Source organism: Dermacentor andersoni, chromosome 1 (assembly GCF_023375885.2).
Source record: "Dermacentor andersoni chromosome 1, qqDerAnde1_hic_scaffold, whole genome shotgun sequence".
Classification (NCBI taxonomy): domain Eukaryota; kingdom Metazoa; phylum Arthropoda; class Arachnida; order Ixodida; family Ixodidae; genus Dermacentor; species Dermacentor andersoni.
In genome coordinates this window covers 79423220-79450825 of record NC_092814.1, presented here as the reverse complement: position 1 = coordinate 79450825, position 27606 = coordinate 79423220, and the positions used below count along the sequence as shown (strand labels likewise).

Sequence of the window (27606 nt, the reverse complement as noted above, 5' to 3'; positions counted from 1 at the left end):
AAGAAACGCACATACGCAGTGGAACATACGCAGAAACCCAAGTTAGCGTCAAAGAGATTCATTAAAGAGCGACATATTCCTTGTTGCAGTTACCTAGTGACCCAAGTTGGCGTGGAACAGGTTTATTGAAGCGCGGCATATAGGATGCGGCACATACCTAGAGGGACATACCCATTGGTGTTAGAGATTCATTGAAGAACGGCACATGCCCAGTTACAGATACCCAGTGGTGTTAGATTCATGGAAGAGCGATACACCCAATTACACATACCCAGTGTCCCAAGTTGGCGTGAGATAGGTTAATTTAAGAGCGACACATAAGTTGTGGCACATACCCCGTGACCCAAGTTAGTGTTAAATAGGTGCAATGTATAGTGGCACATCCCAGTTGCTCTTATTCAGTGGCCGAAATTCTCATCCAAGAGGTTGATTGAAGTGGGACCCATGCCTACTTTAACATATGCAGTGATCCAAGTTGGGCTGAACGAGGTTCAGGGAAGAGCGGCACACAAGCTGTAGCACATACCCAGTAACAGAAGTTGGCGTGAAACGGTTTAACTGGCGAGGGACATATACGCAATGTCACATACCCGTGGCCCAAGTTGGCCAGACGATTGGTTTGGAACTGCGTTCCTCCATTCCCTCATCACAGCAACCCGTTACTCAAATCGTTAGACCCAAGTTGGCGGGAAAACTGTTATAGACACGGACCGACAGGCAGGAAAGGCCCCGAAAATGCGTGAAGTACCCTAAGAATGATAATCACAGTAAAAGAACGAACTTGGCCATCTAGCCTCTGTGTAAAGAAGGACTAGTATCACCCCTGAAGACCCGCCTTGCAAGCAAAATCCCAAAGGGGCAGGTGATCCATGTTTCAGATGCCTGGCGTTGCTCGCACTCAGGGCTGTTCACCCAGACAATGAGATGGGCGAAGCGTTTGGGTGAAAGCAATGCCAGCAACAACATTTAAATATACCTGGCTTTATGTGACCTTCACGGACAGGCACAATGTCAGGTCGGGATTCAAGACATGTAAGGCGCCTGCGGATGTGTTCAGCGGGAGCTTTCATCACATCGTGAGGTCTTGCGCGTGTGACCAGTGCAGTGAATTACATACACTGCCGCGAGTAAGCGATACACACTTCATTGGGAAAAAAAGAAGACAGATCTTGCTTCAATGTCAGCGAGTTCATTGCCCATCGCACCGCGGTGACCAAGTACCCATTGAAACTTTATGGTGCGGACACTGCCATGGAGCTCTAGGACTTCTCGCGTCAGGATGTATTTTAGCGTTTACTTCATAAAGTATTCAATTATGCGGTTTTATGTGCCAAAATTATGATTTGTTAATGAGGTACGTCGTAGTGGGTGAATACGGAATAATTTTGGCCACCAGGGGATCTTTAACGTGACCCCATGCACGAGACAGGGGAGTTTTTGCATTTCGCCTTGATAAATGCGGCCGCCACTGCCGGGATTTGATCCCGCGACCTCGTGCTTAGCAGCGCAACACCATAGCCGCTAAGCCACCGCGGCGGGTTCATAAAGCATTCTGTCGCCGGTACCATTGACTTCCCGTTGCAGGATGCTATTCATGTCTGCGGCGTCTGAACTGTGATGGAACAGACATTCTCCCATTTAGCAGTTAGTTCTGTTACCATAGCTATCCACTGGACTGCGGTTCACCGCTATTTACTGTGGTACACTTGAAATCGCCGAGTGGCGGAGTCGCAAAGACAGCCATTCTGGCAGATGATGCGTGCATACTTGTTGAGTACTACTCGTATATCGCAGATATATGGGAATGAGGGATCTGCTCCTGGTCAAGCGATAATAATTCAAACGAGGAATTGGGCTCACTCCGTATCGTTCAGTCATAAATACGCGAAATGGGAAGTCAATGATACTACGTCCTGAGAAGTCAAATAAAAGTATCACATGTCTGCCGCCTTGTCCTTCTTTTCGCTCTTTCTGAAGAAAGCGAAAGTGAATGCTCCCACACGCCCACGGAGAGTTTATGATAACTGTATCGCCCGCTTTTATAATTTGATGTCTACTAACAATTGGGCTGACGTATACAATGAAGCAGACTCATTTCGTGCGTACGATATGTTAATTAAAAAAAGTATTAGAATCCTATGACATTGCATTTCCGACACAAACTATAAAAAAGCATAGGAAGGCTAGAAAAGAGTGGCTGACAGGAGCACTTTTGAAAAGAACTGAACAAAAAAAAATAAAATGTTTTCTCGCTTTTTGGAAACAAGCAATCCGGATGAGTTATTTGAGTTTAACAAGTTCTGGAACAAATTAAACTCAGATTTAAAGAAAGGAAAGTCTTTATTCTATATAAATAAGTGTTCGTCTATCTTGCACAACCGTAAACTACTTTGGCAAGGTATCAACTGAATGATAGGGAGCAAAAAACAAGACCTCCCCTCGGAATTAAGGATCAATGGACTAACTTATTCAGGGGTCTTACTTGCTAATACATTTAATGGTCACTTTATACCAGCAGGAGCGTACCATGCATCCGTTAACACTCATTTAACCAGGAGTGTAAACACATACGTACCCTCCTGTAGGGCCGATTCTATATTTTTGTCCCCTACATCAACAAATGAACTCGTTAGGATCATTAATGCCTTTAGGAACACGTGCTCACCTGGAGAGGATGAAATAGCTGTTTTCCCTATTAAATGTGCTGTTAACATTGTTGCTGGCCCACTTACGCATATATGTAATAGAATGCTGCTCACAGGAGTATTGCCAGACAAACTGAAAAAGGCGCGTGTCACCGTTTTGTTCAAAGGAGGCGGCAAACACGACCCGAACAATAATTGTCCGAATTCGGTACTGCCAATTTTCTCAAAAGTAACTGAGCGCGTACTTTTTAATTGGCTAAACAATTTCATAGAAGCTAAAAATTTTATTTGTCGACAACAGTATGGTTTTCAATCCAGCAAGTCGACTCAAACAGCATTGCTAGATACGAAAAATACCATAAATAACCATTTTGAAAATAGACTTTTCTGCTGGAATTTCTCTATATTTTTGAAAAGGCTTTGACTCTGTGAAGCATTCAATACTACTAAAAAATTAAACATTTACGTAATTCGCGGAGTTGCAAATGCACTTGTGAAGAGTTATATAACTGAACGGCCACAGTATGCACAGATGCAGGGTGTAAAATCTAATTTCGGTGGGGTGAATTTTGATGTCCCACACGGTTCAATTCTGGGACCTCTTTTATTTGCTGTATATATATTAATGACATTGTCAACATTCCATTAACTACTAACATTGTGCTGTATGCGAATCATACAAATGTATTTTTTTCTGGTTCTAATCTTAAAGTATTGGAGCAGCAGTGTAATGCCTGGCTGAACCAGCTATTCATTTGGCTGTCTGTCAAGCAGCTTCAACTGAATGTCAGAAAAAGGAAGTTTACCCTCTTTCATCCAAGAAACAAACCATTAAGTCATAATATCAAATTAGAATTCAATAACTCGTGTATTGAACAAGTGCATAGTCGCCGGTTTCTGGGTGTATGCTTCCGCAGCGACCTAGGGTGGACAGATCATGTGAATTATATAAGAATGAAAATGGTCAAATCTATTTGTGTAATCTATCGTATCAGGCATCTTCTTCCATAACAAGTTAAGAAACAATTATATTTTGGTCTCGTTCATTCCCATATTGTATACTGTAACCTAGTATGGGGTACGTGCAATAAATCTGATTCCTTTAAATTGTTCTTCCTTCAAAAAAGAGCCTTCAGCGCTGTGTGTAGGCCCAGCAGTCGAAGCAAATGTTTTCGAGACTTGTCATGTTCGCAATCTTTTTCATTCCTATAACTTGAGTTTGGAAGTTTACATTTTCTATAAAATCAAGCAGGATTTTGATACTTTCATTAACACTTATCTGTCGAGGGATGTAACATATGATTTTCGTGTTTGTCCACCACTAGATCTAGAACCAATCATGGAAAACAATGTTTACATCACCAAATCGCAACCCTGTGTAATACGTACCAATCGATTGTGGAAATAGCTGTAGGAAGTACTAGTGTATCGACGTTTAAGAAAAAATTTGATGCTTTTTGCTTCAGCATAATTTTGAAACATAAATTGGCATCAATTGGTTTGTTCTGTCTTTATTGATGTACTAATGATGTTTTTGTTTTCGCCGAAGCGTTTTCTGTTTTTCGTTTATTGCTAAATATTTTGTGCAGTTCTTTATCATTAGTGTTGGTGTACATTTGGTTGTCTTTTTTTTTTGGGGTATTAATTTTAATGAGCAGCGTTCCTGAGAATTATGTGCTTTGCCTGTTCGCCGCCGGTGCCACGACTTGTAATCCGGGGATAAGGCCTTGTCAGGAGGCATCATTTATCTGCCTCGTTTAGCCTCTCCTCGGGGGCATATTGTATATTGTGTAATATGTCCGAAATACAATATACAATACTACTTCTTTTTACTTTTTTTGCACGTTTACCAATTCAGCTAACAATTATAACTCGTTACAGAGAATACCTCAGTAACGACGTATACATATAAGACGCTGTACAGCCCTTAACGCTGGTAGGATAACTACTCCAGCGGGAAATGTTGCTTAAAATAAAACCATACGGAAAAGTGTTCCTCGCAGACATTGGTTGAATGCGCATCAATGGTTATGAATAAAATCAAAGTAATAAATAGAAGCCAGTCACGGAGAAGACGTATTGGATGCTCGCAAACCCAGTCGACAAGAAGCGCGAGCGATTGTCTACGAACGCCAGAGGCGCCCAACAAGTGCGCCATTCTGCTGTTGTCATTTGCAGCTCCATCAATTTTCTTGTCCTATGACAATCAACACCCGCAAAGTCATTTGGGCGATTTGACTGTCACCGAACCCACATACGCGTGTACACAGGCCATCGGCATCACGTGGCCCCCTTCCCGCGCGTCACCGCTCTGCAATTTCGACGCCGATATACATATACGCGGCTCTGTCGAAAACCACCTCCACGAGTCAAGTTAGAAGAGCACGTGTCACTCTTCAGCGTCGCAGAAATCCCAATGGTCGCTGAGTCCTTTGTTTGTGTAAGTGTTGTTCTCTTGTGTCGCTTTTGTTTTACCTCTTTTTTTTTTCTTGTTAACATTCACCAACTTTGGCCACAAGCTTTTTATTTAACTGACTTCCAAAAGGATTTCTTGGGCAAGTTGGTGCTTAGATTTCCTAGGTATACTTTGTGGTGCAAAATACATTTCTTGAAAAGGGACAGAAGAAAGGAAGACAGTGAAGCGCCAAACTACCAACTGTTTAATGACAACCTGAACAAACGTATAGAATAAAAGACAACTTCCGCTCATGCGCAGGGAGCCCATGACCATGTTGTATTGTCACACCTTGGCTCCCTGCGCATGAGCGGAAGTTGTCTTTTCTTCTATACGTTTGTTCAGGCTGTCATTAAACAGTTGGTAGTTTGGCACTTCACTGTCTTCCTTTCTTCTGTCCCTTTTCAAGAAATGTATTTTGCGCCACAAAGTATACCTAGGATATTTAACTGACGCTTCATGTGAGTGCACCAGGAGCTATAAGACGTTTGTAGTCCACGTGAAGAAACCTGTGCTCACGTATCTCGTCGCAACGTTCAGCGCACCATAGCAACGAACAAGTCTAACTAAGGCAATAGCACAGGCACCGGCGCAAGGCACGCCGTGTCTTCTATTGGTATGGCAGACGTGTAGCAATACAGACTGCATGGCACAAGAGTCAAAATCAAACGCGCATTGAAGTAAGGCCGCATCAGCTATAGTCACGCAGCCAGTCTGGCAGCATGCAAGCCCTGCGAGCGTTAAACTGGGCCCATAACTTTTTCTTTGGCGGGGTCTATGCCCTCCGTTCTTTCAGCCGATGTGCGAATGAATTGTAAACAAGCTTTTCTAACCCTCTCTAGCAATTGTCAGTTTTTTTCTTTTCTATATTATAAGAGAAGCAGAGGCTTTAAATTGAAACAGATATCGCGCGAGCCGGCGCGTCTCATTTAAAAAAAGTTTTCTTTCATGTGTCTCCTACAACTTGAGTGCTGACTAAAATTCGTAACGGGCGTTGCAATCGAGAACGAACGTTGGAAACGGTCTTTGGTGTCAAGCACGCGTCTTGTTTTGGCGAAAAACCATAAATGCGAGTCCGCGAGCATTACCTTTCCTCTTCGTCTTTTTCCTTCTTCTTTTTGACTAAATTTCGCGAGCCATGCAGAGAAAGGCTTAGCTGCGCTCCATACGTTTCCGTCGCCTAACGCGCACGCGTTGCTTATACGTTCGACGAAATTCCAGAGGCGCGCTTCCCGAGACGTGTTTTCTTTTTCTGCTGACTTTGGCAGCGATAAATATTTGTCACACTCGGGGGTCTCTTGCCAGTGACGACTGAGGAAAGCCGTATCAGGTCACTTCGCCGCACCAACATAAAAGGCAGCACTGTGTGGACTGTTGTTTCGATCGAAAGCGCGATGGCCGAACAGCTTTGAATATCGAAGGAAAAACCTAAGTTCAATCTAAAGATATATATGTGTGTGCCCCGAAGGGGGGCAAGAGGGAGGAGGGGGGGTGGGGGCTACAGCAGGCAGCACCACACCAAACCGGAGGCTTCCGGTCTTTTCTTCGTCAGTCTCGATCTTTCTGCCGGCACTTGTTTAGAACGACGTTCTTAACGCCGTTAAACCGAGTCGACCATGTCTCTCCGTCCATATATACACTTCTCGCCGCCGAACTCTGTGCCCTTGTGACGTTTTTTTTTTTTTTCCTTGACCGGCTTCTTCCACTTCCTATTCATATGCTTTTTTTTATTTTATTTTATTTATTTTAAGCAATCTGACGGTGCGGCTGTCTTTGGCAGCCAGCTAAAGCTCAACGCCGCTGGGACTTGGCGGTGGTGTAACGGTGAAAGTTCTGGTGGCGCCTTTTCTCGGCTCCCCGTTTTATGGCCTTTATTGCGAGATGGGAAGCAGCGGTAAAAATTTCTGCCTGCCTATGAGAATAATAGCGCGACCCCTTCCGACAACCTGGCAGTGGCGACAAGGTTTACGCTCCCACTGTCCTTTATTTATTTTTTGCCTCTCTCTCTCTCTCTCTCTCTCTTGGCTGCGTACTTGCTTCCGGTTCACTACGCTTCTGAATGCGTTCCGTGCCAGCGCGGTAAATCTGGCCACTCACTCACATTCCTGCTGACGCACACACTTGCAGCGCTCTCAACCCGTGTTCTCCAAGCACTGTCGCTTCACTCTTCTCTTATATTGTTTTCGGCTCATTCGCGCTCGCATAACATGGGGGCGGCGAAAATCTTTGACCGCTCGCCTATTTACTTGGGGTGACGGTATTATACATAGCCACTCGCAGCGGCTTCTTCACCTGTAATGCGTAGAACCTGGGTTTTCTCCGCTCTTACGCGCACGTGCGGTATAGTATAAGACATGCTCTCAATATCTGTCCATCCCAGTCCCTGAGCTTGATTTTTTTTTTCTTTTTGGTGCGCAATCATTTCAGCGCCCTGTTCCAACCTCCCTCGGGAGCTGCCAGAGTGGTTTAGAAGTTTCTTGACCTCCTTTTTTGTCTGCGGCCGAGTTTTTGCACGTTACATGCGTCCTATATTCAGATGAATGCCGTTTTGTTACAACAGTTGGAACAAATTCTATCTTAGTTCTTTTTTTAGCAAAGGAATCTTTCTTGCAGTAAAAATCGAAGCGCTTACCTAGAAGTTAACAAAATCGGACTGTTTCTTTTTTTTTTTTTTTGCTTTCGTTGTTTCATTGTTGTTATTTTGCCGATCTTCTAAAATATCATTATCATTGTACTGAAAGTGAAAATTAAGAAAATTAGAAGGTGGCGTTGGCTTTGTTACACAAAACAAATTTTTATTCCAGGTAGGCTGAGTTCGCTAACTCCATTCGTTCTGTCAATTTTTAGCTTGTCGCATCTGTCCAACTAGCCTTTCTTGGCGTCTGTAGGTCAGGATCATCCGCAGCTCAATTTACCCCACTGCCGTACAAAGAATTGATTCTCCGTTCTTCATTTGATTGCCACTTCGCTTTGTCAACCTCAGAGTAGACATGGTATATCATAGTGCAATTTACTTTAAACGTTCCCACAAAAGAGTTGAAGGAAAGCTTTCGCTAAGAATTATATTTGCTCAAGTTGCGACTAAACAACCCAGTAAGAGAAAGCAGTGGACTCGTCATAATTTAGTGGACTTGTGATGGTTTAAAAAGAACTAGAACTTACCTTTCTGGATATTTTCACAAGTTGATCGTACTATTGGCAGATGTCGGCATGTACAGGCAGCCTTTTACTGAAAGCACATGCGGATGCATTCGCAAAAAAAAAAAAAAAAGAAGGAAGAACACTGGTTTCTTTTAAAGCAGGGGAGTGAGTCCCTTGACGAATTACGCGCATGTATTGATAAATACGTTCCGTAAAATAAAGCATAGTGTAAAATTCTCAACACTTGGGTCAAGTTCGCGCGCTCCACCAACCCGCTGCGCATCGTAACAGGGTGAACTTGTACAATGGTCGACGCGGCGAGAAAGCAAACTTGACCATGCTGAAGCTGAACCGGCGAAAGCGCGCTCACGTTTCACAAACCTACAGCTGCGAGCGCAAAACTATTCAGCCAACAGGCGGTATTAGTGCAGAGAGTCTTGTGAAGACTCTCTGCACTTGTGAAGACTTGTGACATAATGAAGCACAGAGCGCTATGGGGATACAATAGGTACGAGGTCCTCCGAGGTATGTGGAAAGGTGTAATGGTTCCAGGACTTACTTTTGGAAATGCGGTTGTTTGCTATAAATCAGGGGTACAATCAGGACTCGACGGGAACCAAAGGTCAGTGGGTCGCCTTGCAGTGGGCGCTCACGGGAAGACTACAAATGAAGCTGTGCAGGGTGATATGGGCTGGACTAGTTTTGAAGTGAGGGAAGCTTGCAGTAAAATTGAGTATGAAGAACGGCTGAGGAATATGGAAGAAAGTAAATGGGCTGGGAGAGTGTTCAGGTATCTGTACAGGAAAAACATTGATTCACAGTGGAGGAAAAGAACTAGGAAGCTTACCAGCAAGTATGCGGCCTGTAGGGTGGACAACACAGCAACAAAGAAGGTCAAGCGGAAAGTCAGAGAGGCTGAATTAATCTCATGGGTGGCGGCAATGGAAAAGAAACCTGCCATGAGTAACTACTTAAGAGGAAAAAACGAAATCAGGAAAGAAACCATTTATGATAACTCAAAGGGAAGCTCATTACTTTTCGAAGCGAGATCGGGATGCCTTAGAACACGCAGCTATAAAGCGAGATATAAGAAGGAAGAAGAAGCATGTGCTTGCTGTGGTAAAGCTAGGGAAACTACGGAGCATGTTTTATTAGAATGTGAAGACGTCTACCCAGCGGTCGATTTAGGCACCACTGGCCTCCTTGAAGCCCTTGGGTTCAGAGGGAGCAGTGGTAAAGCAAACATGTCCGCAATAGACATTAGTAAGAGGCGACTGGAGGATTGGTGGAAGAAAAGTAGGGAAACGACAAAAGACGGAGACGTACAAAAGCACAGTTCGCAATAGGGGATCAGAAAATTTGGGCGTGGTAGTTCATAGTGTTTTTTTTTTCATTGTTTAACCTAGGTAGGATATTAGACAGTATATTAGCAAGACCTTGGTGGCGCAGCCCACCGCCCCGTTCCAAAGGGGACGCTCATAATATCCATCCATCCTTGTGACAACATTCCTGGCTAAATCTTGTGATTGTGCCTGAAAACTTGAGAAAAAAAATTATGATCTGCGCAGATTCGAGACTTGGTGCTTAAAGTATAAGCTATAACCACTTACAAAATTAGTTTCACGAAGTTCTTTTCTCGCAAAACGTTCTTTCCTGCGTAAACTTCGACGATTTCCAGTGGCTTTCAACGTTGGTTTGTTTGTTTTAAATTGTGGGATTTTGCGTGCCAAAACCGCGATCCGAACTTAAGGCACGCCATTAGTGGAGCACTCTGGATTAATTTCAACCACCTGGCGTTCTTCAATGTGCACCCAATGCACGGTACACGGGCGTTTTTGTGTTACTCCTCCGTCGAAGTATTACACCCTCATCGAGTAGTAACGTTCGCCTCCCCAAGTAATCCAGCTGAACTGAAAGAATTTCGCTGTCATCTACAGGCAATTTCTAATAGGTTTGTTTCCGCTAAAACAAAATAAAAATATCGCCCGGTATGTAGCTATATCAATTAAGCACTCCTCGTAGCTGTGATTGGTGCTCGAGCGAAGCGTGCGTTGAACAAACAAGAAACAAGCGTCACGGCCTTTACGCTAACCTCCATGTCGCTATCAAAATGTTCAAATAAGTTTTCTCGCTGGTTCCACATGGCCTTCGTCGACTGCATATTTATTTTATTTATCTAAGCTTTCCTTTTATATGCACTTTCTTTAGAATCTGGCAGTTTGGCTTATTGCCACCTCCTTTAATCGTCATGTACTCGTATATCACGATTATGTCACGCCTGTTTCGAAGTCTCTAAGTTTCTTTTTCTCGAAGAAGCTACGAATACGCCCATTGCGTGTTTTTTTTTTTTTTTCTCTCCCCTCGCCATGGAAGCCTTTTGCCCAGTGCTATTCCAACTTTCCCGAGGTACCACGTTCTGTCCAATTGTCACCCAGCCGCCAGTATAAGGTAGCCAGCGTTCAAAAGTGCAGTAAGGAATGTTACAAAAAAGAAAGACCTTAATAAAAGTTCTCGTACCAAAAGGAGGAGGGCCGAAGTAGCGTGTTTTATTTATGCGCTCTTTCCCTCGGTCGCCGGTGCCGCCGCCGCGTATACCGTTCCACTTTTCTCGCGCAGTGGTGGTGGCTCCCTTGTGTCGGTGCCCACTCTGGTTCAGGTGTCGTTGCGGCATCTGCGTTTCACCCGCCTCTGCCATTTGCTTTCTACCAGCGTGCGGCCACGACAAGCGCTCTCTGGCTCCACCCCTCCTCCTCCCCCTCCCTCCTTTGTCGCTCTTTTGCTCGGCAAAGTTTTTCCGCAGTTTCAGCGCCGGTACTCGCACACGCAAAGTGAGACGCTGAGATTGTCTTTTTTCTTCCTTTTTTTTTTTTACCCCCACTGTTTCCTCGGTCGTTCACTGTCAACCCCCCCCCCCCCCCTTTCTAGTGCCCGTCGCTCGCGCAGCTTCTTCTGCTCCCATCCTACGTGTGTGTGCGCGCGTGTTCTCTTTCCCTGACCTCTGTGTCTTTCTGCTGTCCCACTCTCAATCGCACTGCTTTTATTACATTTCCTGATTTTTTTGTTTTTATTATTTTTTTTGCGGCCGCCTTTCCGCACACTTAGCGGTTACGGCGTTGTCATTTGCGTATTTGTTCTACCGTGCCTTTTTAACAGCCCGACGTGATCGAAATATTCCCCACGGATATGCCGCTGTAATATTGATTTCCCAGGAACAGCTACGTCGATGCCGTATCAGGCGCGCCCGTGCGCGAGTGTAGTTCTCTTTTGTTGCTTCTTAAACGTCGGCGTCTCTGTCGTTGATGTAAGCTCAGCGGCGGGCCGTGTTTGTTTCTCTTTCCCCCTGGCCCCTTTCTCTCCTGCATAAAGAGTTGTGCGCGGGACGAAAGCAAACACTTTCCTTTTTTTTTTTACTCTTAGGGGTGCTTTAGGGAGCGGTGAGGTGGATGGGTGCCGTGAAAACGTAACCAGAAACCACGGAGGCCCCTTGTCTCTCTCGCTGGGCGGAACAAATAGACGACCACGAGGTCACACACTCGGCGGCTAGCAGCAGCAGCGGCGGCGGCCCATGCCATGGCTTCTCTTTGCCCTCCTCTGTGTTTTTCTGGCTCCCTGCCGTCGGCCGTCTGCTTTTGTCTTTCATCGGCTCGTTAGCAAATAAAGCAGACCCAATAAGCCGGGGGGGGGGATACGATGTCCAATCGGTCCTCGGCGACGGCGCCTGCTCGCGAAGCGCAGCGGAGGTTCGCCAATCGATGGCTCCGACGATATGCTTTCATTAATCTCAACGAGTGGTGGCTCCTCACTCGTAGGGAGCCGGCTCCTTTTCATCCCGAGCTCGCCCCCTTCTCGTCTCCTTCCTTTCTCTGGCCAGCGTTGATCGTTCGGCCTGTCTGGCCTTCAGCCCGCTCTGCCGTGCGGCCCCTCTCCTGTCGTCCGCAGGCACTCGCTGACGTCGCGCGCTGTTGTTGTTGTTGATGTTGATGTTTCCCATTATGCGCTGTTGTCATTGCCGCCTGAGTGCTAAATGCTCAGAGCCGGTGCCCCCCTTCCTACCCTCCTGCTCCCTTCGACGGGATCTTGTCGCGGCAAAGTGACTCTCACGTACAGTGATAACGACACAGTTGGATAATATTAGCGAGACCTGTCGTATCGAATGGCAAACGAGCGGAGCAAGCACGCCAGTTCTCAACGATCAGCTCTTATTCCAATACAAGGAACTCCGCGAGAGCACGTAGACTCATCATTATCGCTCTGTACATGTATGGGTGACTCCCATTAGAACAGACAAGGGTAATGCGTGATATCAAACACTGTTGATTAGTTTAATCAGTGAGTAAGATCTCCTGTTTAATTCGTGCCTTCTTCGTTTGCTGTAGAGTATTAGATAGTTTACAATAACTTTCAAAAAGGGTCAATAAAAATACCGCTTAATTAATTCAGCTAACACTAGCAGAGTTGCTGTTCTGTCTTTCGCGTGCTATCAGGATTATTGTTTTTAAATTTAATGGTGATTTTTTTTTTGCTGAAATACAAAATGTTCGGTTCTTTTTACAAAACACGCCTTTGCCTGGTTAGCCGTTGTAATGAAGCGAATCTCAACAGAGTAACACCAACAAGAAATCGTTTACACTGCATTACCATTGTATCATTGCGTAACATATCGATATTATTTGCATCGTTAAGCGCCCAGCGTAGAAACCTAGCCTCACCAAACTTGTACGTCAGGCGCTTGTCGCATTTCTTGCACAGCTCACAGATATTGGCCCAATGGTGAATCTGTCTCTCACATACCCGTTGGTGGTGGTCAAGAGCCGGCTGTGAAATATCTTTAGAGCATATTCACGACGGTTGCTCTCCTTATTCCTTTATTTTTGCCTCCTAAGGACCAACGCATATCTTTTCCGGCTTGGTCAAAATGACAAAATTTTGGTGGTGGTGAATATTATTATTATTATTATTATTATTATTATTATTATTATTATTATTATTATTATTATTATTATTATTATTATTCGCTTGGCTAACGTTAGCTGTGACACGCGGTATTTGTAGTATTGAGGCTTTTGTAACAGCGGACACGAGGATTTAGTACAAGCCTAGGATGTTGGTATATTCTGAAACGATTTCTAACTTTCTAAAGGAATATTTTAAAGTTCTGGATCTAGCAGCACCTGCACGGATGTCCTGGAGAACGTTAAGTGGACGCGAAATGTAAAGCAACCGTAGCCCTTTCGCCCATGCTTGAGCCTAATAGCAGAAACATTGTTGCCAACCAGTTTATACCTGTCATGCACGCTTGTTCCCTTAACAGCCACGCTTTCGACACGTCCTGGTTCTCACCTTGCTCCCTCTGAACTGCAGACGCGCCGGTGTGCAAGCAGCACTCCGCTGTGGTGTACGTGGGCTCGCGCGGCGACGAGGTGCAAGTGGTGTGCGAGGTCCTAGCGCATCCGGACATGGTGTCATTCCAGTGGAGCTTCGACGGCGGTGGCGACGGCGGAAGCCGAGCGATCCACTCGGGCTTCAGCGGCGACCGCGCCACGCTGTCGAGCGTGATGCGCTACACGCCGCTCACGGAGGCCGACTTCGGGACGCTACTGTGCCGCGCCAACAACAGCGCCGGCCACCAGCGGCGGCCGTGCGTCTTTCACATCGTGCAAGCGAGTGAGTGGGCTTCTCCCTTGCGAGACCGTCTTTCGTGCGGGAGAGAAAGAAAGATCTTCGGGGGGGACTACACGCATTATTGGACATCTTTAACAGAGCGCCGCCTACGCTCCACCCTACTCAGATTTTACGCGCTGAGGCATTGTATAGGGAACTACGCAGATTTTCTTTTTGAAAAGCGCGTTCCGCCAAGAAGCGACAGATGTGCCACCGCGGATTTGAGGCAAAAACGGCCAAGAAGCCACGCAGTTGACGCAACCTGCTGAATTGGCTTTATAGCGGAGCGAGGGCAGCGAACGACGTCCCGCTTGCCGGCATTAGCGCTGAGCGCACAACCACTCGCTGGTTGCTAGCATGCGCCGGTTTGGGCGGAGCGGGGCCGTAACGCTTAGCTGAAGCTCTGTATCCTACGGCTTAACTGCAAGCCACAGTGCGAGTTGCGTCAAGATTATTTGTTTCCCAAACGTATCTTGCGGGCATCTGCGAGTCATCTGTATAGCACCGGCCACGTGCGCCGCTTGCTACACGGGACGTTGTTGCTCCGACGTAGCACGTCGGCGGCTCAGCGTTCGCGCCGTTTTTAGTATACGGCCCCTTCTTTGCAGATGCTTATCATTCAAGTTTAGTATAACCTTCTTGGAGTGCGTACGTCCGTCGGCTTCACTCCCTCTGTCAATAACTGCACGCGCCCGTGACAGGAAAGAGCCGGGAAACTGCGCGCCATAGCGTCCCTAGTGCTTCACCCATCTTCAGCTCCCAGCCTCGCCTTTAGGCGTTTTCGGCGCCTTTAGCGAGCAAGTGGGCGTGCACGCGTTTCGCAACAACCGCTGGCCTCTTTTTCTGTCTTCGCTCCCTCCATCTCTACTTGGCCTTGTTCCTCTACTCACTTTGCGCGCCCTTCCAATCTTACACGATGCGGGGATATCGCATCGTGAAGCTTGGCGTATGCAAGATATCAACTGTACAAAAGAAGTTTGACAGTGGGTATCAAGAGTTGCGCAAGTCAATCAGCGTTGTATGCAAAATACTACAGTAACGAGTGGAAGGTCGACGGTTTCATTCCTTTAATTGCAGGTATATCCGCTCATGTAGTATATATAGCTATTTTAATAGCTAGTCGGTAGTAATGTTACATGTATATGACAATACACCAGTCATATAGTCTTCGTAGGTTTGACGTAATAGTTCTGCAGAAACCCGTAAGTTGGAGAGCAGTAATTAGGGGAAAATCAGACATCCACCCACCCACCGCAGGACTATTACGTCAAACTTCTGCCTCTGCTTCGAGTTGGTGACAAATTCGACTTCGCCCTCCTATCTGCTAGCCACCTGGTTAGCTCAGATTGTAGAGCGGCTGCCCCGGCAAGGCGGTGCTTCCGGGTTCGAGTCCCGGACCAGGCCGAATTTTTCTTCAACTGCGAGGCTTTCCTTTCAAGGAATCCAATATGTTTCCTTTGTAGCAATTGCTACGAATGGGTGGATGTCTGATTTTCCCTTAATTAATTAGTCTTCGTAGGTCTAAACTGACTTATTAAGCTGCACGCCAATGACTTGTCTGCAGAAAAATAAACTTATCCGTGAAATTATGTATCTAACAGAGACTCTTTTTAACAATGTTCAAATAAGTATAGTAAGAAGAAAAATGAAGCTTTCTTGAAATTACATTATACTGTAGCGGTCTATCCCGCTCACAGCTGGGATAATTCAGGTTTAGTTAACTGCGGGTAACTTTGGTAACATTACATATGTAAGGCCTTTTTGATTACTTCATTTTTATTCTTTCTTTGGGATACAGCCATTCTACAGCTGTTCACTTCTAAAATTTTCTTTTATTTTAATGCTTTCATGCGGATGTACTTAATTTTTGACCATGTCTTTGTTTACTTTCTCCACGCCGCTGAGGTCCGTACCCTGTATTTGCGACCAACGTAAATTACGTAATTGGACATCCGTGCACCCTTCCAAGTTCTTACTGCTGCTTCACTCCCCTTTTGTCTTTGAATATAAACCACACTTTACAAGCACCTATCGAACCTGTGACATGACGGGCTCGCAATGTTTTACTTTTTTAATGATCCGTCGAGGAAGTAATTCAGCAGGTTTAAGGTCCGTTAAAGGACTCAGTAAACTGAAAGAGAGTAATATAACGGTTGCTAAGGATTTTTCACCTGCGTCTCGCGACGCAATTAGATATAGTCTGGGTGGGCTTTTCTCTTAGAAACAAAAAGATGATACTAGGAGCATACTACCGTCCTCCTAACGCCACAGCGACTTTTGTTGATGACTTGCATGGCGCCACTGGTGATATTGTTCCTAGATATCATTCCTGCCCTGTCATTCTCGTAGGGGACTTCAATTTCACAGGTATAGCATGGTCCGGCACTTTTTCTATAGTAAGCCCATCTTCCACCCAGTGTAAACAGTTCTTAGATATGTCCAATTGCTTCCATTTCACGCAGCTTGTGAGAAAACCGACAAGCATTACCCCTGAATCCTCAAATACATCGGGCTTAATTTTTTCTAAGATCCCAGAATTCATATGTCCTATAATTTGCCTCCCTGATTTGAGTGATCATTCGCTTTTACACTTTAACATCAACATATCCTCTCCTCGTGTCCAGCGCAAACATAAAAGAATTCGTGACTATAAAAGAGCTAAATCCGACCTTCTCATTGAAAATTTGAGTGAATTCCTGGACGTTTATGTTCAGAACTTTGACCTTCGAGATGTCCAAGAAAACTGGAATATATTTACTGCGAATACAAGCCAGCCCATACCCAAGTATGTACCTGCCAAAGAAGTAGTACCGCACAATAATGCACCATGGTTTACTAATACGCTTAAGCGTCTCTGTAATAAAAAGCAGCGGCTATTTTGTTTGGCAAAGCTCCAGAACACTGCTGAATGCTGGGACGTGTACTTCAAACCTGAGGACGATTACCTAAATTCTGTTCACGCAACTAAGACATCTTTCTACGACTCTGCTTTACCTAACTTTCTGTGTAATAACCCCAAGTAATTCTGAAGCATTCTGAAGCAAAGGGCGACGAAGGCCACCTGATATCTGCGAGTGATGACTCAGGCGAACCCATACCGTCGGCTGAGTGCCCTCTCAAATTTAATAGAGCGTTCACAAGTAATTTTTGCTCTCATCATCCAGGCAAGCTTTGCACTTTTTCTCACCGAGCTCTTCCCCAATGTCTCCTGTTACGATAGAATATGCTGGTATTGTGAAGGTAATCAACTCTCTGAAAGTGTCTTCCTCTTGCGGCGTAGATAACATCAGCTCAAAATTTCTAAAACAAAAATGTGCTCCAGCTCTTTTCCTTGCTAAGATTCTTCACCAATCACTTGATCACGGTTCCTTATCATCGGACTGGAAGATTGGGAAGGTGGTTCCTATTCATAAATCTGGTAACACACACTGTACTCTTAACTACTGCCCAATTTCATTAACGAGCATTCCTTGCAAAATTATAGAGCACATACTGTATTGTAACATTAACTTCTTAGGCTCAAATAACTTCTTCACGGATGCTCAGCATGATTTGCGCCGATCCTACTCACGCGACACACAACTGCTACTTTTCACACATCGCTTGCACGCCGTACTGGACAGGAGTTCTCAAGCTGACTGCATACATTTAGACTTCGCCAAAGCGTTCGATGAAGCATGCCACGCACTTCTCATAGTCAAACTTTCAGCATTGAACATAGATCATATGCTAACGTGGCTAGAATACTTTTTTACCAATCGACTTCAGTATGTCACAGTTAACGATCACGATTCTTCACCAACATACATTCCATCTGGCATGCCTCAGGGCTTAGTTTTAGGCCCATTGCTTTTCTTAATTTACATTAATGCTTTACCAAGCTGTGTTTCTTCTAATATTCATCTTTACGTCAATGTTTGTGTTGTATATCGAGAAAATTGCAGTGAGCACGATGAACATATATTACAATCGGACTTTGATTCTATAGTGGATTGGTGCGACAAGTGGCCTATGGAATTAAACATCAATAAATGCAAATTAATGCGTGTTTCTCGCAACAAACGAATACCGCCCAGTTTATAAACTTAAAAGTACTACGCTTGAACAAGTTTCTTGCTACATATGCATCGCAATCAATATAACGTCCGATCTACCATGTAAAACTCAGGTCACCGTAATAATTATAACGCGAATCGAATGCTAGGATACTTACGTCGAAATTTCAGTAAGTCTCCAAGAGAACTCAAATTGCTTTTTTATAAAGCACTTGTGCGCTCCAGATTAGAATATGCCACTGCTGTTTTGAATCCTGACCGTGATGGCCTTATTAATGCACTTGAACGTATTCGGAACAACGCCTCGCGTTTCTTACTAGCAAATTATTTTCGTACATCCAGCGTAACACCAATGAAAGACAATTTAGCCTTGTCTCATTTATCGCTACGCAGAAAAGCTTTTCGATTATGCTTATTTCAAAAAGTCTACCAACATCGTCATCTGCACGCTGAGCTCATTCCTGCACCTACGTACCTTTTATCGCGGGTTGATCACATTAGCAAAGTTGGGCGCACATCCTCTCGCACAAACACATTTCTACGCTCTTTTATACCGAACACCCCACGTGACTAGAACCACCTTCCCTATTGTTTCCATCACGGACTATGCTCTGTTCAGAGAATCCTTATTTGCATTCTTTCATTGTAACTAACTGTGCCATATAGAGAGTCATTTTGTTTATATCACGCGGTGTTTTCTTTCTTTTTTTGTTATTTCTTGTTTTCTGCCTTAATAGGTTGTGCGTTACCGCTTCTTTTCCATAACATGGCATAACTTACCGCTCCTTTGTAACCACTCCCATCTACAATGAATCTGCGTTTGAGGGTACTTGGAATGAATAAATAAATAAATAAATAAATAAATAAATAAATAAATAAATAAATAAATAAATCGTCAGGCTCTGTAGCGAGCGCCTGATAGCGCCTTCGTGCCACAACTCCTGAAAGCTTTCTTCTAAAGAATACTTCGCATGATATTCTCCATCTTCCGCATGCAGATGTATAAGAATTTAAATCCCGGTTATCGACTGTAGTGAAAACTTGCGTTGTACAGCTATGACACTGGAAACCCGCCATTGTTGCTTCGACCGTGCACGAGCAAATTTCCCGCATAGCAAGTGATATAACTTCTTTTTTTTTTTTTTTCATAACCGAACTCCGCGTTTTTACTCTTTTCTTCTGTGCCTATCTGACCGCACGCAACGGACACCTAACCACGTAGAATTGTATATATCCGCAGGGAACTGTACTTGGCCCCCTACTTTTCCTTGTATATATTTACGACATACTGACTAAGAGTTCATCAGAAATACGTTTATTTGCTGGTTATTCCGTGCTCTATCGGTAAATTAATAATAATGACGACGTACCAGCTCTTCAAGCTGACCTTTCTCTCATCGAAACCTGGTGCAAAAGAAGAAATGGTTAATGAGATTGCATACTAACAAGTCATCCCTTTTATCTTTCCACCGCAGGCCCTCCTATCCCGTCCGTGAATATGTAATCAATGGTCTCGTTATTTCCTCAGTCAGTACTTGCGAATACCGTGGTATCAGTCTTCGCTCCGATATGTCATGGTTCACAAACATTAACAAGATAACTAACGACGCTAACCACATGCTTGGCTACTTGCGCCGTAACCTCCGACTTGCTCCCGCCCCTGTCAAACATCTAGCATTTTGTACTTTCGTCAGACCTAAAGTCGAATATGCATGTGCTATATGGGACCCTTACCAAGCTAACCATATTAACATGTTAGAAGGAATTCAAAATGGCGTGGCGCGGTTTATTTTCTCTGATTATTCTTTCACTTCCAGTACTACAGAACTTAAGTCACGGGCTAATCTATCTAACCTTGTGCTTCGCCGGAAAGCTGCCCGTCTCTCGCTACTCCAAAAGTTCTTCCATGCATGTCCCCGGTCCTCCAACATTTGTCCAGTTCACCGCTAGTCCATCCGGACCAACCACAACAAAGCCGTGTATCCTCCTCGTGCCCGAACCACCACTCATCTTTCTTCAACTTTTGTTCGTACCTCAAGAGACTGGAATGACCTTCCCGCTTCAGCTGTTCTTCATGAGAACCCTCTTCATTTTAAACGCATCGTCGAAGAACTAACTTATGTTAAATAAAATGTACGTGCCCACCCCTCATGTAAAACCGCCTCTGGGGCCTTTGAGGTATCGGAATAAAGAAATAAATGAATAAATAAATATGCGCGTCAACGTCAAAATCAATCCAGCTAGCGCGAATCCCTGTCAAAAGCAGCGCGCATCGTCTTCATCAAGGCAAGTGGTTTGCTCCTGGCGTGGCAATCTAATTTTCGTACTTTGTGCCCCCGAAGATCGTAAGGCTGCTGCCCTCGGGACCACCGCGCGGACTATCGTGTGGACTACGTTTCTGAAGTTTATATTTCCGCTTATGAGCAAATTCGCCAAGGAAAATTTGCGCATGACTAATTATTTCCTTCCTGCGTAAAAGTGGGAGACATTCTTTATTAATGAGAGCGTTGAACTGCGATAGCGCTAACCGAGTCTAAGGGAAGAAACAAAAAGAAAGAAAACGGACCCTCATTAAGGGTTCCTGTTGAATATAGGGTAATCGGAAACCAGAGAGACTGAGAAACGTGTAAAAGCGTTAGTCAGAACGAAGAAGCGCTACTAATATTTCCTTCGTAGTCCACCATTAGTTAGACGTCCAGGTGTCTTGTTACATCTCCTGCGTTCACGGCTAAGGCATATGTGAATTTCTTCATGGACAGGAAAGCGCCGGTACTCAGTGCCTCGACAGCCTGTCGACTGACCGCTGCTAGCAATGAATATATATATATATATATATATATATATATATATATATAGCACTGGCACATTATGTTCACGTGGAAACCCCAGGCGAAGAAATATAACTGCCGCCATTCCAATTTTACCAGTCGTGAAGGGGGCTAACCTCAGCACTTTAAAATCTGTTTTCTGTATCTTACGCAATTACGATATACCCTCGACGCCATCGACAAGGCTTCTTTCTTTCTTTCTTTCTATTTTTTTCTTTTATTGCGATAGCAATTATATGGACACTCCAGCCGTATTTCTGCCGTCGGTGTCGCCGTCGCCGTGAGGTTGCGTATAAAGCCCAAGAGCGATAAAGTCATCGCCGCGCGCCGTATGCTGTATGTGCGAGTGAAAGCGTGCGAGGGTGAGCCGCGAACGCGGCTCAATCTCGCGTGAGCGAGCGAGGAAGGATGGATGGATGGATGTTATGAGAATCCCCCTTTGGAACGAGGCGGTGGGTTGCGCCACCAAGCTCTTGCTATTATGCTGCCTAATCTCCTACCCAAGTTAAAAAAGAAAAAAAAAGAAATAACAAACACTATGAACTCCCCAAACCACATTTTATGACCCCCTATTGCAAACTTTGCTTTTTGTACGTGTCCGTTTTTTGTCGTTTCCCTACTTTTATTCCACCAATCTTCCAATCGCCTCTTACTAATCTCTGTTGCGGACATGTTTACTTTTCTCCTGCTCCCGCTGAACCCAAGGGCTTCAAGGAGGCCAGTGGTGCCTAAATCGACCACTGGGCAGATGTCTTCACATTCTAATAAAACATGCTCCATCGTTTCCCTAGCTTTACCGCAGCAATCGCATGCTTCTTTTTCCTTCTTATATCTCGCTCTATAGGTGCATGTTCTAAGGCATACTGATCTCGCTTCGAAAAGTAATGAGCATCCCTTTGAGTCATCATAAATTGCTTCTTTCCTAATTTCGTTTTTTCCTCTGAAGTAGTTGGCGGGCCGGAAGCGCGCCCTCTCCTGTCGCGCGCGGAGCACGGGGTTGAGGCGAGAGAGAGAGGGGGAGAGGGGGGGGGGGCGTTCCTCTCCGGCGGCTGCTGCTTACGGCGGCGCCGTGCCGGCCTCGTATCTTGAAAGCGATATGCAATGTTTGCAGAGTGCGCGCAGTGCCGGTAGCTTCGTATGCGCTGTGCTTTCAACGTTTCGTTGGCGTGGAAGCGAGAGATGCTCGAAGGTCAATTCGATCGCTGCTGCTGCCGCGCTTCATCACTCCAGCATTTTTTCGACAGCGAGTTTCTGCGCTCATCGAGCGAGAGGTGTTCGTGTTTACCTGTGCGCGCGTGACACCGTGCTTGTTAATTTAGTTAAAACACGTTGGCAGGCTAGTTGATTTGAATCCATGATAGAATGTGTAAGCGGGACTGTTTACGTCGTCGTTCAGTAGCGCTTACATAATATAGCATTGTTAATTTATTTAGTAAGCGAATGTTTACAAGTTTGTACGACCGATAAAACTGCTAGCCTTACTTCGTACAGCTATCTACTGATTTGCTATCGCAATCGGTTCTTCGCCTTCTAAGCGAAACTGCGACTTTTTTGTCTATACTGCGCAACTCTGACAAAACACGACATGCTGCACCCTTACATTCTGCAATGCTGTACGAATGGAATGCTTTCGTAGGTTGTGCCATGGTATAAGAGCGTACTGGACCTTTATTTTAGCAAAGCAGTGGACATTGATGACAGTGATGTAGCATTATTCTAACAATCTGTCTTTAGATGACGCTAAATTAACAATTGTAGTTTAGTGCACAATAATATAGTGCACAGCACATTTCGCGAATTCGAGCAGTTTACTGGAGCATAAATCCAAGACACACGAGCGCTCACCGTTCCGAGCGGTACCCTCCGAACTTCGGCTATAACGACGAGTTGTATTATGCTAGTGTACTGCCCATTCTGCTGAATCGTAATTTAGTCCTGTCTGGAAGGTGTAATTTTGTAATCACAGCTGCGAGGGCCTGACGTGGCCAGGGGTCTAATGTTGTAAATTTCACCCTTAGTATAGCGGTCTTTATTTACGCAGAATACACCCTTCTAGAAATGTGGGAATGAACGAGAGGAATAATTTTGACCGTCACAGGTTCGTTAACGTGGGCCCAGGGAGGCAGGCAGGACAAAATTAATGGGGACAAAGGAACAACGATACACGAAGCACACAGTTTGAAGTAGCACTCGTCCTGTCTGGCTTTCCATCGTGCGTCCGTGTTTTTTCTTTATTTTTACTTTAAACCAACTATGAAACACAAGCGCTAGCTTCAACTGAAGTTTACTGCAAAAAAAAAGCGCTTAGATATAAACACGAAGGAAAGAATCTTCAGACAAACGCCACGTCTCATGCGAAAAGCACCATTCATCCAAAACTGCCGTGCGCCGTGTTCTGTAAATATCTCAATTCTTTACTTGTAAGCAAAATAGACGGTGCGCTCACTCAAACTAAAGCATCACGCAGCATTTCCGCGGCCTCTACAATCAAGTGACAAGACTGTTCTGCGTTACGATAAACTCTACAGGCGTTATTAAAATATGTTGCGCGCCCGCATTCATGGCAGTGAATCACTAATTGCCCGTCCGCACATTTTTCTCGCCTTGTTGCGCTCTCTTAGACTCTCAGCACTCAGAGCTATGTGCGCAGGTGTTATTGCATTCAGCTCTCATCAGAACGCGACTAGGAGTCAAGCCCGGGACCTTTGGCTCAGCTGCATAGCCGCTGAGACGCAACGGCATTTCTCCTTTATTTTTTTTTTATCTGACGGTAATATTTACTAAAGTAACATTTACAGGAACAGCTTAATGGCAATTAATGGCAAGGAAAGGAAGGGAGGTCAACCAAAGGCACGTCCGGTTTGTTGCCCGATGCCTCAATAATGCTGCCCGATGGAAATCGATGCTAACCTACATGACATAGCACTCGTATACATTTCTCATTTATTGCATACATTTCACAATTTGACCAAATTACGAATGTGAAGAACGATACTTGATATGTAAAGCATTTTAACATGTGAAAATGAGGAAAAGGAGCATTCCTACAGCGTAAAATACTACAAGCCCAAAGCAACAATGGCAAATAGATAACCGGGAATGTCTAAACAAGCAGCAAGCACGGCAAAATTCACGACTTGCTGTTGCGTACAGTAGAAAAGATAACACCTGTAAAGGAAGGAAGACGGAGAGAACAGTTAGCGTATCGCATCAAAACAAAAAACAAGAAAAGACAAACAAACAAACAAAAACAAAAAGAAACGCTAGAGCTTCTGGAGCAGAATTATAATGATGTAGGAGCAAAAAAAAAAAAGCATAAAAGAGAGAATGAGCGCGCGTTGTCAGTAATCTGTAAGACGGTGCTCGAAGGCTCGCGACGGTGCTCGTCTATACCGAGGCCATGAATGGGCCCGCCTTCGAGCGATGCTGTCCGAGCCAGTGCAATGCCGCCGACGTTGCCCAGGCCGTTCCTCCACCTAATTATAAAGACAATTCACGCTTTAAACAATGTTCCCTCATTTCTATACCCACATATCGTTAACGCTGTATACGTCCGTTCTTTCCGTGCTCATCCCAGCCATCAGGCTACTGAGCTGTCGTCTCTATAGGAAAAATATGCAGTACTGAAGAGCAGCGGCTTCGCGCTTATCTCTGCTCTTCTAGTAAAATGGGTAAAACACCGCTGTTTCTATGCGTACAAGCAACGGCAATAGCAAGACAACTCGTGTTCAGCGATACCATGTCAGCCGTTCGGTGTTTCCTCTCCGCCCTGCGCCACCTCAACCCATTTTCTACCATACGAACTAAGGAAATCTGTCTATACTCAATCTATACGTCGCTGAAATGTTTTCTCACGGCGTATGCAACGAATCCCGAAGTGCATCAACTTCCACTGAAAATAGACATTCTGCTTTATTCTAGGTGAGACGGAAAAAAAAATGTAGATGCGTGCTGTTTTCCTTTCCGTCCGCATTTCAATATAAAAGGCATCGCCGCTTCCAATGTATAGAGTTTTCCAACGGCCATCACCGAACACTGACGCCATCTGTAAACGACTGTCGAAAGCAATGTATTCAGCAGGGGGCTTCTCTCCTAAAACAGCGTGAGTTGCCATAGGTTACTCTCTGACACTCCTATGACCATTGTCATTGAATAAGGAAAAGTAAACCGAAGATGACAAGGCTGAACGGCGGCAGCTGTCCGGCCGGCGAGAACGAAAGCCGAGGCATTTTATTGACACCGCAGCCGGCCGTGTGTGACAACAGCCGAAAGCCCGATCACGCATTCGCAAGCGCTGCGCGGACAACGGGGAGGGAAAAGCCGACAGCGGAGCCAAGTGCCGAGAGCGCTCGCGGCAAAGTCCTCTCGGATGTGCCGCTCCAAATCGCTGCCACGCTGTCCTTCAACTCGAGGGCGCCGGGCGCACTCGACAGCCAGCCGCGCGCCATCACCCTCCGCTCCGCTGTCAGCGGGAGATGATAAAGCCCGGCTCAAGGGCTCCTGAAAAATGCTCCATCGTTCCCGGGAAAAGTATTATGAATTACAAACGCCGTATGCGAGGTGACGGTGGTTTTGTTTGTTTTCCTCTTGAGTTACTCGCAAGGTTTTCTTTCAGTCTTTTTTTTTTTTTTTCTTGGCAGCGATATACCCGAATCTGAGCGCCCGCACGCGCGCGCGTGTTCGTCGCGCCTGCCGGAGCTGCCTCGGCTGAGGCTGCCCTCGCGCCACACGCGGCGCGGCTGTTCTCGCGGGGATTTACCTGGCCGCGATGAGCGATGACTTCATGCGCGCGTGGCGCTTCTAGAATGTCGCCGGCGCTCGGACAACGCTCCGGCACTTACGACCGGCACGTGGGTATCCGCAGACATCGGGCCTCGTCGCCGCCGCCACGACGGCTGCACGCGCGCTGCGCTTTGGATGCCGCGCCACTGTAATTTGCCGAAGCACTCGGACGTCATGCGCAATGGGCGCGCACTGTTTCTGGCAGGAGAACACTTGTACTACCTTGCGCGGCGACACTACTCAGTGCAGCGGCTTCCGCTGATGCTGTTTTACGGTCTGCCTGGCCCGCGGTCTGATTTAAATGAGCCCGCAACGAAAACTGGCGTGGACCACTTCTCTTGCTATAGCCGTGAAAAAAAAAAAAAATACGCGGAAATAAATTATAACCCGTCGCGGTAGCTTAGTAGCTGTGATGTTGAGCTGCTCAGCACAAGGTCGAAGGTTCAATCCCAGCCCGCATTCCGATGGGGAGGGAATGCAAGAGCGCTCGTTTATCGGGATTTGGGTACACGTTCCAGGTTGTCGAAGCTATTTCGGAACCCTCTACTATACGGCGTTCCATATATATAACCCAGTGCGCACTGTCTGGACGTTAATTAAGCCCCACAATCAAATTAAATTCGAGTTCAACTTCCCGAAATTGCACAGTGGTTTATGAGGAACACCGTATAGTATAGCGCCGCGGAATAGCTTCGACCACGTGGGACTCTTTAACGTGCACGCAAATTCGGATGAACGAGCGTTTTTGCATTCGTCCCTCATTGGGCCGCCGCACCCGGTGCAGAACCCGGGACATCGTGCTAAGCAAGCACATCATACGCACTGAGTAACCGCAGTGGGTAGGTGCGCAGTCCCGAAAGTTAGTGATGTAAAAACGGCTAGCGAATGGTCGGGTCGCTTATTTACCTCATATCTTGGAAATACCTCCCTCCTTCTCTGAAATGCGGTAACGGACAGAGACAATTAATTGAATGGTGGCACATAGCGCAGGGCGCAGGGTTCTCTACAGCACGTGACCTCAAATGCACCGCACACTCTGGACAACATATAAATATGTACAGTAAATTTTGGTAGATTAGTGAGGATAAACGGTTGCATCCAGGATGACGTAGAACAATGTAATGTGGGAATATGAGCGAATGCACCGCATGTAGGAAATAAGGTGCAGTTTCTAAGTGTCGAGCGAACTCACTTACAGCGATGTTCAGGTGCACATGTTATCTTGCCACTCCTTCGCAGTGCCATGATAGTTAGCTGTACTTGAAAGGGTTGGTAAACAGGCCGCCGGGGCTAGGGGCACCAACCCCGTTCACTAACGGTTCTTGCGTGAGAAAGGAAAGGATTAATGTCTGGCATATTCATAGAACTCCAAACCAGGGAAATAAAAATAAAAATATTCACCCAGAAACTCCTTTGGGAGTTGTCTAAGTATGCGTAAGCATTGTGCCACTTGCTCATCTCCACGCAGCCCGGTGTCATTGTTAATGTTATTAAACTTGATCCGACCAGTATATACCCTTATCAACCTTTATCAGTCGTTATCAACCTTATAGGACTAGGCCCGACCTTTATCAACCCTTATCGGTTGTTATCAAGTTTATCAGACTCGATCCTACCCTTATCTGTTCTTATCAGCCTTAGTGGACTTGATCGGACCTTTATCGGTACTTATTAACCTTGTCAGAATTGCTCCGAGCATTATAAGCCCTTATCGCTGTTTAGCACGTTATCCATCCACGTTGAAATTTTATAAACTGTGCTGAGACCCATATAACCCCTCATCATCACCCCTTAGCAACTCATTGACTGCTTAGCTGTCTCTGTCGCGCTATGCGAAACACATAAGCCCTCAGAGATCGGTGGCATTTCGGTAGGTGAAGGAACGCCTCAACTGAAGGCTCATCCCGCGACCACGGAAACGCGTCGAGGATGTGGCGTGTTTGGCATTAAATTTTCGCAAGATCGGAATTTTCTTGACGTCTGCAATGATTGAAGTCTACTCGACATGTTGCTCTAGAGATGGTTTTTATTTCACTATC

The 27606-nt window shown here is 45.5% G+C and overlaps 1 protein-coding gene across 1 annotated transcript in view; it reads left to right on the top strand.

Moving 5' to 3' along the window:
• The window catches only part of LOC126543242 (synaptogenesis protein syg-2-like), a 523643-nt gene that overhangs the window by 464869 nt on the left and 31168 nt on the right, over positions 1-27606 (top strand). Inside the window, exon 7 of the mRNA XM_072287533.1 lies at positions 13603-13905. Coding sequence (XP_072143634.1) covers positions 13603-13905 — 303 coding nt within the window. The remainder of the gene's footprint in view (positions 1-13602; positions 13906-27606) is intronic.